This window comes from Zingiber officinale, chromosome 4B (assembly GCF_018446385.1).
Source record: "Zingiber officinale cultivar Zhangliang chromosome 4B, Zo_v1.1, whole genome shotgun sequence".
NCBI classification, from domain to species: domain Eukaryota; kingdom Viridiplantae; phylum Streptophyta; class Magnoliopsida; order Zingiberales; family Zingiberaceae; genus Zingiber; species Zingiber officinale.
This window is the reverse complement of record NC_055993.1, coordinates 135862383-135880027: the sequence shown is the minus strand read 5'-3', so window position 1 is coordinate 135880027 and position 17645 is coordinate 135862383. Positions and strand designations below refer to the sequence as shown.

The 17645-nt window shown below is 34.9% G+C and overlaps 1 protein-coding gene across 3 annotated transcripts in view; it reads right to left on the bottom strand.

Annotated features, from left to right (window-relative positions):
* Positions 1 to 17645, bottom strand: part of LOC121976916 (THO complex subunit 2-like) — a 67149-nt gene that overhangs the window by 47599 nt on the left and 1905 nt on the right. For all 3 annotated transcript variants that reach the window (XM_042529327.1, XM_042529329.1, XM_042529328.1), the window contains exons 3-6: positions 15658 to 15699; positions 9947 to 10006; positions 9770 to 9832; positions 9484 to 9564 (exon numbers count right to left, since the gene is read on the bottom strand). In XM_042529327.1, coding sequence (XP_042385261.1) covers positions 9484 to 9564; positions 9770 to 9832; positions 9947 to 10006; positions 15658 to 15699 — 246 coding nt within the window. The remainder of the gene's footprint in view (positions 1 to 9483; positions 9565 to 9769; positions 9833 to 9946; positions 10007 to 15657; positions 15700 to 17645) is intronic.

Here is a 17645-nt window from a genome sequence, read left to right as displayed (position 1 = left end):
ATAATTGTATTAATACCAGGTAAAGAATACTGATCTTTTTCAGTATTATCATTAAGACGTTTGTAATTGAAAACCAAACGTTCTTTACCTCGTTTCTCTAGGCCAGTAACAGGATCAACTTCCGTACCTGATTCTACCATTATGGCTGTGGTTCTGTGTTTACTGGATGATGGTCTGATTACTTTAAGATCTAGTAACCTTTTGACATGTCTGGCCATTGTCTCCTTCATCTTCGATCACATGTTTGAGAGGTCGATCTTCTATGATCAAATCTGGATTCTTGACCTCTATTCTGCATTTTACTTGATTCTTTTCCCAGAATTTTAATGGTTCTTCCCCAATAACGCCAAGCTTTCTTAGCCTTTCAAGTTCTCGGGGATCAATCAATTCTTGATTAATGATGCCCTTTTGTGGCATAGCTGCACAAATATCATAATATTCAGTTAACTCAAGATCCAGTTCTTCAAGTAGAGTTACCTGGTGTGCAGTGGGAGGGGTTGAAACTGTGGTAACCAGTTTGTAAAAAGTCACCTCCCCTTTCTCTATTCTCAGTCCTCCTTCCATTGCTCGAATAAAATTCATTCCAAGGATGAAGTTTAATCCTTCTGCTAAAGAGGGCATGACAAAAGTTCTGGGTAGCCTGAAGTACTGCTCACCTACCCAAATTTTTCCTTCCTTCAGAATTTCACTTACTTTTGTTGCACCATTAACACCTTGAATGAGAGCGTCTACAGAGGCTTGTTGTCTAAATTCCTTGGGAATCTTTGTTCCGTCACAAACACAAGTTGCAGCTCCAGTGTCCAATATTGCATTTAGGACACAATCTTGATTGTTGATTTCTACTCTCACTTTGATGTTTAGAAGATTATTTCTCTGTGGTGCAGCATTAACATAATATTCATTGAATGTTAGTACAGGAAGAGATGAGGGAACAAGTAACCTGGTTTTGAGATCCATCAATTCCCTTTTATTTATCTCCCCGAGTACAAGTAGGAGTTGCTTCTCTTGTTTTAAGGCTTCAATCTCCTTTTGCTGCTTTTCATTCATTAGCTTGAGGAAAGCATTTTCTTGCTGGACTTCTGTTAATTCTCTTTCATATTCTGAGGGGGCTTCCTGTATAATTGCTAATTCTTCCATACCTGAGATTTGCTGTCTCAAATTTTTGACTTCTTCCTCAAGTTCGTCTTCTCTTCTAATGAATTTTTGTATCAAATTACTTTGCAGGGCTGAGAGTGACTTCCAGTCTGTCTTCTTCATCTGTGTTCTAGTTGTACTTGGCCATGAAATTTTGAAACAATGATATGTACATAAAGAACAGATGATTAATTTGCACTTTCAACAGTCAATTCTGTTACCTGCCCTTGCTTCAAGTTTGCAGTCTCTACAATCAGCTGCAGTAGTTTCATCATAACTCCAGTCATGTTGACATAAGTATTCTTTTCTTGAGACCCGCATTTGAGATCGCCATTCGGATTCTCCAATTAGATATTCAGAAGGTTCATCTTCTATAACCTGGAGCATATTAATAGGAATCGGCACTGGTTTAAATGCTGCTGATGCCTTCTTTTCTTCTTGTTTATCTGTTGATCCGAAGCTTCGAGATCCTCTCTGAGTTTGATCTAAAAATTGTACTTCCTCTACTTCTGGGAGTGCTATTTTCTCAATAATGAGCTGTGCTATATTATCACCGATATTGAATAATATGTTCTCAAATGAGAAATTGAATAGGATCACCTGAATGCTTCCTCTAAAATCAGCGTCAATAACTCCCCCATTAATGAATATACCTTTTGCTGATAAGCCAGATCTAGGAGCTATCCTTCCATAGGTTCCTTCTGGTAGTTTGATACTAATGCCAGTGTTCAATATGGCATGAGAATGTGGCGTTAGAACACAACCTTCACATGTTGCTAGGTCATAGCCAGCCGCTCCTTCAGTTTTTCTCTGAGGTAGAAATGCCAGAGGATGCGTTCTTCTTATCTTCAAGGTTTCCTGTGAAATGTCATTCTGTTGGAGCATAAAAATATCAAATTCTTCAGGCTGATAAGGTAGGTCTTCTCCTTCAGAAACAGAGTAAATATCAGATAAATCTGATTCATTCATTCCTACGGAGACCACTTCTATCCCTTCCTGTAACTCCAAAGAGTCCAAGATTGCAACCCTTTTCATTATTTTTCTAGGGTTTGTGCATTCAGACGCATAATGGCCTGTTTCACGACATGCATAGCACTTGCAATTCTTTTTACGTAAAGCAAGGTGTTTTGCTTTACCAATTCTTACATGGGAATCATGAGGCTTTCCCTTGTAAGTCGTGCTTTTTCTAGCACCAAACTTCTTACCTGTTTTCTCCTTATTCTTCCCATATACACCATGAACAGGTGTATTGCCACAGAAGTTCATCTTCTTGAGCTGGCTTTGGAAAAGGGCTTCTTGACACATATCTTTCAAGAATTGTCTGGTGAAGGCTATTCTTGGTACCACCCCTATTGTGTTGGTAGGGTGCCTCTCTTTGAATGCCTTCTCAACCCTGTCTCCCAGGGGTCTTGGTAGCTTTGTAAAGAATTCTGTTGATAATTCTTCATTCACCCACATTCTTCCACTTTTAGATGCCAAGTGGAAATAGTCATTCATGTATCGGTACACCGCCTTGTCAGTCATCTCATTACATACTAGACTCTTCAGGGTTTTGTAGGCGCTGTCCTGTTCACCAGTTGTTCCTACCTTTGGATTTTCAAGGTAGAAAATTAGCCTCATTTGATTAAGAACATTTTGCGTACCGTTATTGCCCATGGCTTGTTTCTTTAGATCTTCAAATTCTTCTTGGTATTTCATTCGCCATGTCACAAATGCTTTCTTCTCTGATTCTCCAAGAAGGTTTTCAATATATAGAATTTTGTCTTCTGGGAGCTCAAAATTTTTGTCCGCAAGGTGGATGAGGGTAGAGCTTTCCCATCTGTCAAAAACCTTTGGATCAAAATCATAAGGCATTACAAATACCGAACCTCTTCTTGCGTTAGCCGAAGGTAGTTGGAACCATTCAGAGTTGTTTTCCCACTTCTTTGGCTTTTTTCCAGCTAGGTTGGCTTCTTCAATGCCTGCCCAACCTCTTGAGCTTCCAGCTGGGGCATATCCTGGAATATCCATCTCCTCATCTTGAGGTGGTCTGTAGTGACTTATTGCTGATTCTCCGGTGGAGAGAATTCTTTCAATATTTTGGAGCTCAGGATAATCATCAAGAGTAGTATTGATGTTGTATCGGCTTCTTGGTGATGAGATTGTTGTTCCCTCAAGGATTTTTGAGATTGCTTCTTCTTCACTTTCTTCTTCACTTTCTTCATCTCCCACCATGCTTTGGAGGAGAATATCTTCGAAGGCTGCGAGTGCTGGGTAATCTTGAAGCAAATCATTAGTGGCTATAAGAACTGGGTAGTCATCCAGCGAATCATTAATAATAGTAATAACACCGACTATATGTTCTTCATCAGTCTCATCGTCTTCCTTATTGTATAAAGGTGCTCTAGATGAAGTGGCTGGTTGATAGCCTCCAAATTGTATTGAAGTGCTGCCATCATAGTTAGTTGAAGATAATAAAGATGATGGTTGCATAGGGAGAATTACCCTTGAAGGTCGTAAGTTCCACTGATTGCCTTGGAACTTAATGGCTGAATGTTTGGTTGCATCAATTGCTTTGACCCCCTTTGACCGGAGGTATTCCGCAACCTTTTCAACTCGGAATGCAAATCCCACGTTTGGAGTATTTGATAGTCTTGCAGTGATACTTCTTGTCACAAGCAGATTAGCTTCTGCTCCTTCCCATGACTCATATCCATGGGTTTGAATGGAAATCTGAATATGCCTAAAGAAATCTTTAATTGTTAACATAATGTCAGGCATAACATATATTAGCTGATGTCCCTCAGCAAGATCAATCTCCATTGCAGCAATAATGCTTCTATCATCAGTATTCCATCGAGTGTCCCTGAATACTATGAGAGCCATAGTCCCCGCATAGCGTCTATGGAGGATTTGGAAACGTACCTGTAATATCCCAAGATGGATATATTCTAACTCTGCTTGAGCTAGGCGTTCATAAGAATCTTCCATTATGAAAGTACGGTCTTGCTGGTCTGAGCCAGTAATCAGCATCCTTTCTTCAGATCTATAATGATACACCCTATGATGTATATTATCTCTTCGGGTCATGTAGAGAACCTCCGCAGGTACCGTTCTTGCGCGTTCATGCATGGATCGCCTTAGTTCAGTTTCAGGGTTCATTAGTAGGGCTAGGGTGTGTTCCCTAGGTTGCCTTCCTACTATAGATCTTCCAAGGTTGGCGATACTTCGACCCATTCTCTCAGCTTCATATCTGGCACGGGCAGTACGTCTATAGTCTCGAATTTGTTCCTCCACAAGGGGAACACCGGGTCTTTGTGAGGTAGTTGCCACTTCAGTTCCGGTGATAGGAGGAAGATGTGCTTGCCTGGTATTCATTTTATATTTTTCAAAAGATCAAATGGATTTTTGAATACCTTGATTTTTCCTTTCTCCTTGATAAAGGCTGCACCTTGAGAACTAAGATGTGTTCTTCTAAGTTGCTCTGTAAGCTCTGCTACGCCGGTTGTATCAGAGACTTTGTCAAGCTTGATTTTTAGTTGACGTACTTCTCTTCTTAGCTAGATAACAGAATAAAGAATAGAATTAAGCTGCCTAGATAATGAAACTAGGCTTTGTGAAGTTTCTTTTTCAGAAAATCCAACACCAATATCAGGCCACCCTGTAGAAGTAGAGATGATAGCCTCTTTATACTCTTCAGAATCTTTTGATAGGTTCATCCAACAATAACTTGCTTTAGGTGGTTGATCAACTCTTCTACTTTGTCCACCTTCTTTGATAACTCTTCAGTAAGAGTTTCAGTTTGCTTTTCAATATGCTTTGGTTGTTCGCTAAGCTTGATGACTAATTCTTCTACGTCCTTTTTGGAGAGGGGACGTCTCTTCAGATAATCTTGCCTCAGTTGCAATATTTCTTCTTTCAGTTGATTTTGTTGTTTCAGCAACTGTAGTAAATCTTCTCGTTGTTGACTAACAATCTTTGAAAGACGGCTGATTTCTTCTAGCTGTGAGCCCTGTTCCTGGATTTTAGTTCTCACGTCTAGAGTATGAATATTATTTTGCTTGCTTAAAGCAAATAAAGCCTTATTGCCAAGATCCACCCTATAGGCAGTAATTTTCAGATTATGGGCTAAATCGGTTTGCAAAGAAGAATCTAGATTTAAGTAGTCTAGATCTTTTCTATTTTGCCAAGAGTTTTTCCACAAAAGAAATTGGTTTTCAAATTCTTTCAGATCAGTGTTCATATACTAATCAGAGCTAATTGTGAATGATGATGATTAAACAAGATAGGGTTTATGCCTTCCTAGGGTACTTACTTTTCACCTAGTTTAACCTTTTAAGTTTGTACGTCTTACCAGGTACGTGGTCTCTCAAGAATGAAATTTATCTTATTTTATCATTGCTAACCAAGTCTTCTTTGGTCTCCCTCTTCCTCGATAAATATGCATATTTGTCATAATCTCGCATCACCTAACTAAGATACATGTTCATATCAATTTAAATGTCTCTTGTAGTTTTACCTCAATAGGTGAGAAACTCTATTCTTATTTTTATCATGTCCAATGTCCGCACATCTATCTTAACATCCTCATTTTTGCAACTCTCATCTTTTGTTCGTGTGTTCACTACATAACCCAATTCATATAATATAGTAGACATACTCGTCGTTATATCTACTACTACTAAACTTAAATTCCATATATTTTGTCTTTAGTCTGCTAAACCGAAAAACTTTAACTTCCAATGTCTCCCGCCAAAATTCAAACTAGCATTTACGTCTTCACATGTCTCATTTATCAAAACATTGTCATTTGCAAACAACATGCATCATAGTAACATGACAGTGAGTTCATCTATAACTCGCGTAAAAAGATATGGATCTTTGATGTAACCTTATGTTTATAAGAATCACTTCAATTAACCCGTCTGAAGTCTCCACTCTTGTCATTAGACTCTCCTACACATCTTTAATTGTTTCAATATATTCTACGTAGCACTTTTCTTTTATAGAATTCTTACCAGACTTCTCTTGGAACTTTGTTATAAGCTTTTTCTAAATAAATAAATATCATGTGTAAGTCTTTTTTTTTTCCTAATACTTTTCAATCAGTTGTATAATAAGATATATAATTTATATTAACACCTTTCATGCATGAATCCAAATTAATTTGTCATCTTGGTCTCCTTCCTTAATCTTTTTATATCATTTTTCCCAAAGTTTCATAATATGGCTCATTAGCTTAATGCCCTTGTAACTCGCAAAATTTATACATCTCCTTTGTTTCTATAAGGGGTGCTACAGTACTTACCTCCTCTGATTGAATAACTTCATAAGTCATTCAATACATTGCTTCCCTAGACACTTCGATACCTCTATTGAAATATTATCCAGTTCAACCACTTTTCCATTTTTAATCCCATTTAACACATGATCTACTTCTGAAATTTAAATTCTTCGATAAAAATTTAAATTTCCAAAGTTATATTGTTCATCTAAACCTTCGTTAAAAAGTTGCTGAAAATATCATATCTATCGCTACTTTATTTCTTCATCTTTCACTAATACCATGCTTGTGTTGAGTAGTATCAAGTTTCATTAATTTATTAGAATGATATGTTTTGACTGTGCTCTTTGACACGGTACGAAATTTTAAACCAAGGGTATAGCTTATTGGCGACTAAATTGGAAGTTGATAGATAAAAAGCTTGACTAATCGACTAATTTTGCACTAAACATGAGTTGTTTACAAATATTATGCTTGTTAGGAGTCCCTATCATAGATGCGGATCCAAGAGTCTAGCATGGCTATTTCTAAAAAAAATCTACATAATAAAAGGAGTCAAGTGTTAACTTAGAGAGTTGGAGTGTTAGTGTCCAACACAAGTATTGAGTAAACAAAGAGAAGTAATAGAGTGTTAGTGTCTACGCAAGTATTGAACGTGTAAATGAAGAGTCCAAGTAATAGAGCTAGTATAAATGCTACTTATAACCCATAACAAAAGAACATTTGGTAGCTATAAACGTTATTATCAAAATTGATATCCGTATCAAAATCATATGAACAAAACACCTATCCATATGTATCAAATTAACAAGACGAGTGAAATTAGAATCATAATAAAAAAAAGTGCAAAATTAAATAAATTAATTTAAGCAATAACAAGAATTATTTTATACCTCACAAATTAATATCATTAATGTGACAATATATGTGATGAATACTAGAATAAACAACTTAGATTAGTCATAACAGTAGTAATGTCATAATATTATTACAATTATTATTATTATTAAATTAGTAATATCAAATTATTATTATTATTATTATTGAGAAAAAATATTCTATAAATATTAAATAATAACTAATATTATATTATTAAAGTAAAAGTATATCTTTTATATTATCATAGATAATAAATCATATTTTATTAATTCGAATCAATAATCAAATGTTAGATCTTCTTAAATTATATTTTACAATTGATTATTATTTAATATTTCAAATTATTGGATTTAGTTAAGTATGGGGATTTGAGACAGTATTGATCAAGAGAGGTGTTATGCTTTCTCAATTGATAATATCTATCTTAACACAAAATGAAAAAGACATAAATGAGATGCTTAGTCTAATTAGTGGTAGATCACATGCAATAAATCTTAGGTGATGATAAAATGAGAGATGCTAGAATTTACTAGAGCAATTAGGACTCTCTCCCTCTAGTATATTGCTAGTATTCAAGCTAAGATGGGAAAGAACCAGTTAAAGTGACCACATTCGTCATAATCTCAAACTTCAAAACAATATTCAATCTACTTTCTGTTAGAGTATAACTGATTTCTAAGTTTGTCAAATATCTACTTTTTAAAACTTCTCCATCAAGCTATGAGAGGTCAGATCAGCCTTTGCTGATACCTATACGGCTGAGACAATTTGTTTCAAAATCAGCTGATTTTAACAACCATAGTTAAAAATAATCTTTCCATAGATGCTCAGAGACATGAATAGAGTTTCGAGTATGTTCATTCAATACATGTACCAAAGGGTATTCCATTATAGTGATGAAAATTACAACTAAGGAAGAGATACTCCATTGAAAGGTCCACAATTTACTTTCTAAAACAAATTAGAAACATGTGGAGTACTTTAAAACAAATCTTATCAAAAATGTAACCAATATATTATATCTAAAGTTTAGAAAATATCAACTCTAGAATGCTTCAAGTTAAAGAGATTGATTATTGTAACATCATATAGTGTGGACATATGTCGAATTCAAAGTTTAAAATTTTGAGCCGTTCCAGAGTTTCGATATATGAGAAAAATTATACGGTTTAGGTACCATATTATGTTGTGTCGTGCAATTATAGTTTTAGTATTTTTTTCAAATATAAAAAAAAATATTATTTTAAAAATATTTTTATCAATATTTGATTGTTATAGATGTTTTTTATCAAAGGAAAAGGAATTAATTGTAAAAAAAATAAAAAGGAAAAAAGGAAAAGAAATTAACTATCCTAAACCCTAAACCCCCTTGACCTAAAAAGAAGAAAATATAGCCTAAACCCTAAACTAAGATGAAATAAACTCTAAACAAGGAAAGAAGAAAGGAAAAATAAAATAAAATAACTAAAATAACTAACGGCCTGCCCTCAACCGCTACGAGGTCGCAGCAGTCTCACGACCAAATGGAGGCCTCCGTGTGGTTGTCATGAGGTCGTGGTGGCCTCACGACCTCGCAAAGGCCTCCGCGTGGTCACAACGAAGTTGCTACGACCTCGCAACTCCATATGATGCCAATGTTGGTGTCCGTCAATGGACCATAGATTCCACCCATGTCAATCAACGCACTTTGGTATTACAAACCATGGTCATATTGATGTTTGAACATGGTCATATTGATGTTTGATTAGTGTTTAAGGTATTTACATGCAAAATCGTGGTTATACAGTTATGTTACCTTTCCTACAAGATCACCCACACACCCACGCATTGTACTAGTGCCAAGGCATAAATAAATCATACCTACATATGTATTGACAATTATGACCAATTAAATTTGCTTGTTTGATATGCCTATATCATGTCACTCCACAACTCATCTTAGAGTCGATGCCCATTACCACAAAAGGTTTGTTAATAGAATTGTCGGCTCCATGCTAATGGAACATTAGCCCAAAGGAAAATGCTTAAAGATTGAAAGTAACCAGTGCAAATCATTATATATGCACTTTATGAAGCACAGATTTAGGAAGCACATGCTTTGAACCATGATAGTTACAAGGGCAATTATATATACAGAAAATGAATTAACATTTGGGTGAATTACTACTATAAGTCAAAAAAATTCAGATATCAAATAGATTATTTACCAGCTTGGCATATCCCTCGCTCTCTTCTCTTAGAAGATTGAACTTAGTTTGTTGATAAAGAAGGCGAGTGTTTACTCTGACCTGCAACAAAAAGTGATGATTCAGATACTCAGTTCCCTCATTAATCAACACCTTTCTTTGACTCTCCAATGTGTGAAAATAAAGAATGGGACGTATAAAGCAAAGGAACTACCTAAGAATGAATGTCTATAGAAAGAATTACAAGCAGCAAATATATCACAAGGATTAAAATTCCAGAATAAAACATTTGAACTAAATCAATTACCTCCTTCATTTTCAAATCTGGACCTTTAATCTTACTCAAGTCAGATTCCCACAAAAAGTCTTCCTAGAAGAAGGATTAATGAGGTATTGGAATGAAAGAAATCAGTCAGAAAAATGAAATTAAATAATCCATGAAATAGTCAACACATAATTCAACTAAACAATTAAACAGATTCACCTCGCATCTCTCCTGCAAAAGCCTAGATGGAACCAGTGACGAGTCAACTAGCCATTTAGTCTGCATAACAAATGTTAAAAACTAAATTAAAAAATGGTACAAAGAAATCCAAACTTTGGAAGTAGCAAAGATTTTAAAATGAATAATTAGACAATTTCCATAAGTCCATACTAATTTTAAATAAGAATTTAGAACATCTAAATTTTTTCCCTTAAAAAGTGTGTGCGCACCAATTTATCAATTGGTCGAACATACATGACCATGACATTTGAACATGTAAAAGGCATAATACACTCTTTTTATCGCCAGATCACCAGCTCTACACTCCAAATGAATATTATATTAAGGCATTGCCAGAGAAGATTGAACACAAAAAAAGAGAGTTATACAAAATTGTAATTTCAAAACCTTTGGATTGTAAAGGCCTCTTGCATCTCTATTAACAGTTTAATGAAGTTGGAAATCAATTATTGGTTACATTAGTGATGACTGGGAAAACTATATTAGATTTTGCGATAGCATATGACCTTATATTAGCTAATACGTTTTTTAAGAAAAGAGAAGAACATTTAGTCACATTCAAAAGTGGGAATAATAAATCGCAAATTGACTTTCTTATGGTTAGGAAGAAGGATAGAAAGATTTGTAAAGATTGCAAAGTCATCCCTGGAGAAAGCTTAACTACCCAACATAGGGTAGTAGTGTTAGATATACGCCTTAAACATAGTATCAATAGAAAGAAAATATATACAATTCCTAGAATTAAGTGGTGGAAGTTAAAGGATGGGAAGCAACATATATTTAAGGAGAAGGTAGAAGTACAAGCATTATGTGAAATATACGATGACTCTAATACAACATGGGATAAGATGATATCAAAGTTGAAAATAGTAGCTAAGAGTGTCCTCGGTGAGTAAAAGGGGCATGCACCGCTAAGTAAAGAATCTGGGTGGTGGAATGAGAAAGTACAAGAGAAAGTGAAGGAAAAACGAATAGCTTATAAGGAATTATATATTTGTAAAAATGAGAAAAACTTAAAAAAATATACAATAGCTAAGAAAGTGGTGAGTGAAGCAAAAAATGAAACTTTTGATCAGTTATATCAAAAATTAGATACAAAAGAAGGAGAAAGAGACATTTATAGAATAGCTAAAGTGAGAGAAAGAAAAACAAGAGATCTTAGCCAAATAAAATGTATTAAAGATGAATGTAATAGGGTATTAGTAAGCGATGGAGAAATAAAAGAGCGATGGAAGAGGTATTTTCATCAACTTTTTAATGAAGGTTTAGGAGACCAACTTAACTTGGATAATTTAATTAGGTCAAATGAGCATCGAAATTTTAATTTTTATCGTAGAATTCAAACTTCAGAAGTAAAACAAACTTTAAATGAGATGCACAATGGAAAAGCCGTTGGACCAGATGATATTCCGATAGAGGTATGGAAGTGCTTAGGGAAACAAGGTATTGAATGGCTTACAAAATTATTTAACATGATATTGAAAACAAAAAAAATGTCTGATCAATGGAGGATAAGTACTCTAGTTCCCTTATATAAGAATAAGGGAGACGTACAAAATTGTGCAAACTATAGGGGTATTAAACTAATGAGTCATACTATGAAACTTTGGGAAAAAGTAATAGAAAAAAGATTAAGGAAGGAGACCACAGTGACAGAAAATCAATTTGGGTTCATGCCTGGAAGGTCGACAATAGAAGCTATACATCTTCTTAGACAATTAATTGAAAAATATCGGGAGCAAAAACAAGATCTACACATGGTATTCATTGACTTAGAAAAAGCTTATGATAGAGTCCCAAGAGAAATTATATGGAGAATTTTAGAAAAGAGAGGTGTTAGCGTAACATATATTGAACTAATTAAGGATATGTATGAGGATGTAACGACCAGAGTAAAGACTTCAGAATGAAGCATTTCCAATAAAGATAGGGTTACATCAAGGATCAGCTCTAAGTCCCTATCTTTTTAACCTAATTATGGATGAACTCATCATAGACATTCAAGACACAGTACCGTGGTGCATGTTGTTTGCAGATGATATTATTTTGGTAGATGAGACACGTGAAGGAGTAAATGCTAAGCTAGAATCTTGGAGGGAAACACTAGAAGGGAAAGGTTTTCAGCTTAGTAGATTAAAGACAGAATATATAGAATTTAAGTTTAGCAATATTAGAAGTAATGAAACAATTGTTAAGATAGGAGAGGACGAGTTGCCTGGAACCACACGATTTAAATATTTAGGATCATTTTTACAAAATGATGGAGGGATTGAGAGAGATGTCTTACATAGAATACAAGCAGGATGGGTGAAATGGAGGGGAGCGTCGAGTGTTTTATGTGACCGTAAAATACCTCTTAAACTTAAAGGTAAGTTCTATAAAACCGCAGTTAGACCTGCTATGTTATATGGAGCTGAATGTTGGGCTATGACTCGAGCGCACGAGCAGAAGATGAGAGTTGCAGAGATGAGGATGTTAAGGTGGATGTGTGGGCATACGAAGATGGACAAAATAAGAAATGAGAGCATTAGAGAGAAAGTCGGAGTTGCATCTATTGAGGAAAAACTTCGAGAGACACGTTTAAGATAGTACGGACATGTACTTAGACGACCAATAAATGCTCCAGTTAGGCGATGTGAAACTATGATAAACATGCATATCAAACGAGGAAAAGGAAGACCAAAAAAGACTTGGTTAGCAACAATAAAACAAGATAAAATTTATTTAAATATAGATGATGATATAATAGGAGATAGAGCTCAATGGCGTAAAAGGATTCATATAGCCGACCCCACCTAGTGGGAAAAGGCTTGGTTGTTGTTGTTGTTGTATTAGTGATGACAGGGAACTGAAACTAAAACTAATTAATTTCCAAAGGTTCTTCCTTCTAGATGTTCTTATTTCGTTTTCTACATTCACTCATTTTTCATATTCTGATATGATCTCAGAGACAAAAATTAAATTTAACCCAAATAACTAGTTATCAAACTGAAGTTAACATCAAGACTTCCACAATTTACTGGTATTTAGGAACTGGATCCCTCCTTCAAAGACATGGTTATCGTTAAGCGCATGTTTTGCACCTCTCTTGACATAGTTCTAAGTGTTCAAAATATTTTCACATAGTCATGTCTATGGTTGGTTTTTTCAAATGATCATTCCCCCAGAATGTCAGGGAAATTACCATTTAGACCATCAGTTTGCTATGTCATTATGATCCAAGCGGAAGTATCATCAGAGGCTGCCTATCAAAGATTAGCAGAGTATATACCCCTTGTTGTGACCGGTGGCCAGTGGATCCATGTAGGATCTTGAAGTGCAGTTATATACTAGACTGGCTAATAAAAGGGTCGAATGAAATCACAGATACGCCATGCAACAGTGGTTGGCAAAAGGGCTAACATCATAGCAGTATGAGAGTTGATGGCTTCTCACATCAACCTAATGGAGAAATTTTGACTCCACCATTGAATTCAGGAGAAAGGTTGTCTTGAGCAAGAACTATGATAGTGCCAGAAATAGAGGATGCATTGAAGATAAGTTTGATGTGAATGGAGATGGTGAGAGTTATAAAGTGATAACACCACAATAAATGCAGTAATTGGAAAACACAACAAGCAGGGAAAGTGGTGTGGTGCACCAGCTATGTGGAGGGCATTTGGTACAACCTAGGAGTCTATGAGGAAATCTCAAGGATGAAAGAGAGTTAATCATTGAGACGACATTGTAGTGAACAATAGCACCAGTTAATTTGAGCTAGTAATAGAGTTGCTCAGAGATCTCAATCAGCTTGCTAATTTGATTTTTATTTCATTGTATTTTTGTTTTGTTCGTATGATGTTTTATATGTATACTTTTCATTGTACTTGTAGGGAAAAAAATATATGAATATACAAAGTTTGTTGAATTTATTAGTTATTTTGAATTAGTATATAGTGTTTTGGATAAGTATATAGTTGTTTGGCTTTTGGTTCCCTTTTATCACATCGTCATTAAGTGAGGTACCTCCTCATGAGTGGGAATTAGACCCCGGGATTGACACAATAGGAAAAAATAAATTATAAATTCATGAAACAGTTGGCCATCAATATCAAAATCAAGCCACTGTTGACTAGCATCTTGGATCAATAAGTTACATTGCTGGTTGGGATCACAATCAATACCAATGCCACAATTTGAAATCATGAACTCCACTTTTTAACCATCTATTCTCATATGTACAATGTTTACAAACCTCAAAGTAAGTCACACAACTAAATATTGACTCTATTAGAACATAGAAGAAGACTCCCACTACCGCACTTCCAAAGTCATTTACAACACCAAAGCCTCCTACAACTCCACTACCAAATAGCAACTCACGGTTATTCCATAAATAACTCCACTTGACCAAAATAAACTAGACACAAACTCAATCTGAATAAGCAGTTAACAAACTCCATCTGATCAACACCAAGCCAATCACAGTTCACTATTGAGTTGGTGTTTGGCTGGGAATATAACAGATTCTTTGCTCCAGAAATGATGTAGAAGACTGGAGTATTTCTTTCTTTCAATAGCGATTGATTTTGCTTCTCCATAAAATCTCCACTTTCCTCTATTTATTTTAGTATGTTTCCTGATCTTCTTAAACTGAACAATAATTAATCTTCTTCAGTAGCTTGAAGCTTCTTAAAGTATGTCAATTAGCACGAGATTCACAATCGTGTGGCACAACGACATCATAGCACATGGTATCACAGTGAGTCTGGGAAGGAAAGGCAATAATGTGTCATGCCAAGAGAAGGAAACATGAACTTGTTCGATCCATCAAAATTTTCTGTTTTAAATTAATGTTTTCCATAAAAAAATAACATTTGTCATTAATTTCTTGACAACTTTATTAGCCTTCCCAAGCCAATTTGCTAAGCATTACCTTCATGGACCACAAAAGAATGTGACAGCACCTTTTACTATCACAGTTACTAGCACATACAAATCGCAAAACAGAAGGACATCCCAAATCGGGACAATTATGCATACATAATAGGATGGGTATCATAAAACCTATTGTAAAAAAATCACAATAAACAACATAACAAGAGCAGCAACAGAGATGACAAACAAGCATGAGTTACAGCATCTAAAACACTGTATTTATTAAATCACCAAGCCGGTTTTACTTTGGAGAGAGACAAAATGCAAGAAATATGAATGCAAGAAAAGAGAAGGAAATAAGGCAACTGTGTTTCCTTAAAGGAATTTGTATTTGAATATGAAGGGAAAAAATAATAAATTTTTCATTATATATTTATTTTCTTTTAAAGTTAAATAACAAATAATTTCCTGAAATGTAGCAGCTGGACTCATAGTCAGGGGCAATGAGCAAGCAAAGTAGCTGAAGTGATACTTTGTGTCCAATTTAGATGGAAAATTTTTGAGAAAAAGATTATTTCCTCTCACTTTTTTTTCCTACCAAACTTTCCCTCCAAAAAAATGTTTATTTTTCTTTCCCCTCTTTTTCTTTCTCTTTCTTTCTCTCAAAGGAAATACAGCATGAAGAGAAATGCTAAAGGCAAAATTCATGTCCAATTAGAAATATGTAATGAAAAATTGTAAAAGTGGTAAAAATTTAGAAAGGCTCATTCCACACTGTAGAAAATCAACAAATTCTAGTGTTTATGATTGGCATAATTCAAAAATGCACTTACCAATTTGATAAGACGAGCCCGATTCTCCCCGGGCATTGTAATCTGAAAATATAAAGAGAATGTGATGGTAAATAAATTGCAACGGATGTGTTAGATAGAACCAGAGAGAAAGAGAACCAACACAAATTAGATAGAAGTGATTTGATGCAACAAAAGATATGACATATGCCTATAAATATTTACAAAATGATGTGGGTCAACCAAGATAAACCAAATTGAATTCCTTTACCACAAAATATCATGATGCAAACAAATAAGGAGATGACCTTTTCCAAGAGTAAGGTACAATTAGATTAGCTTTCCAGAAAGGTAAGTTCACAACATGGACATGGATGAATGGACTCAAGTGAACCAAAAACGTAATTCATCACCCAGCAATTATCTTTGGAAGGTGAGAATCCAACTGAACCTTTTGGATATGACTAAGTGTATCCAATCAAAAGCCAAGTCATTCTAGTTACCTGATTACATTTGAACATAAGACGAAAGTTACCAGAAATACACACAGGTGGTATTAGAGTAGGGAAAGTTAGAAAGATAACGTAAATCTCTCTAGGATTTTGGTCTTTGGGCAAATGCTAACATATAGTTATATAAAAGCATAGTTATATGTGCCATGCTCAGAGTATGGATGCATCAGGTCTAGCTGCCCTCCTCTCTTCTCTCTCACCATTTTACTTCCTTTCCACACACAATTGTCAATGCAGTTCTTAATCTAATGAACATAACAATTAAGTTTTGAAATTTGAGTAACCACCCCTCCAAAAAAAACATGCATGCGAACAGGATTTTTTTCATTTTGATATAAATTTTAATTGTTTATAGATTCAAATTTGTCACACGAGGTTAAAAGGCCTATAGTGATGCTTTTGGCAATGGAGGAGGAACATGGACTACCACAAAACTGAACCATAATATAAAATAATGCAAGGGTTAAGGCCATGTATTGGTGTTGTAATCCTTCTGTTGGAATAAAATCTGTTTAATCTATTGTGTAGTTTCTATTACAATAATATGAAGATATACCCTTAAATAGGAGAAATAATTGAAAGTAAAGAACACATTAACTCTTTTAACAAGCTTTCGAAGAAATAAAAGAAAGATGAACATGAAAGAATTAGACTGATAAAAATGGGAAGAACAAAAGAAGGATAAAAATGGGAAGGAATAATGAGAACCTAGCTCTGATATCATTAGCCACAAGCTTAATTTCAATATCACTCGCCGGTATGACACTTAGATAATTTATCCCTGCAAAGTAACTATGTAAGTTTAACTTACCAAAGACCCACACAAGACGCTAACAGAGATTGAGAGGGCTTGAGAGATTATTAAGGAGTCTACCATTATTGATGAGGATGTCCTTGGGAATGATAAATAAAAGAAGGGAAGGTTGATCCAATGGTGTATATTATGTGCCTAGAAGGTTCCTACAAAGTATAGATGTCTTCATGAAGAGAAGAGAATTCTAGAGAAACATTTCTTAGGCTTGACATTGAATGGGCTGTGACATCACGCTTTGCTTCCTTTGATCTCCAAGTTTGTAGACTTGAGCGGATCACTTAAGGTTCAATTTTCCATCTCAATTCAAGGTCATGCTTAAACCCAACGAACGGTTTTGAGTGTCTTTCTATTGTTTTATGTTGCATGATGTCTATAGTGATTCATTTTCTTTGTAAACTTTCCTTTTTGATCTATTTTTCTATTGTCATTACGAGTCCAGTATATATTGAAGCAATTTATTTATTAGATATTTCAACATTTACTATCATTTCATCTTTGAGTATTCACTTTGTTTGTTTTTTGGTGATTATGATATTGCAACGAGTGAGGAGTTTTTGTTTATATAGGAATAGAGCCATTCGAATTCTGACAGCGATATTATACATTGAGAAAGAATGTACGACTGAACTCAAATTGGTTGGGGTATTTAGCAAGAATCCTCAAACTGTCTAATATGATTAAATTAGGTCTTACAAGAAATTTTA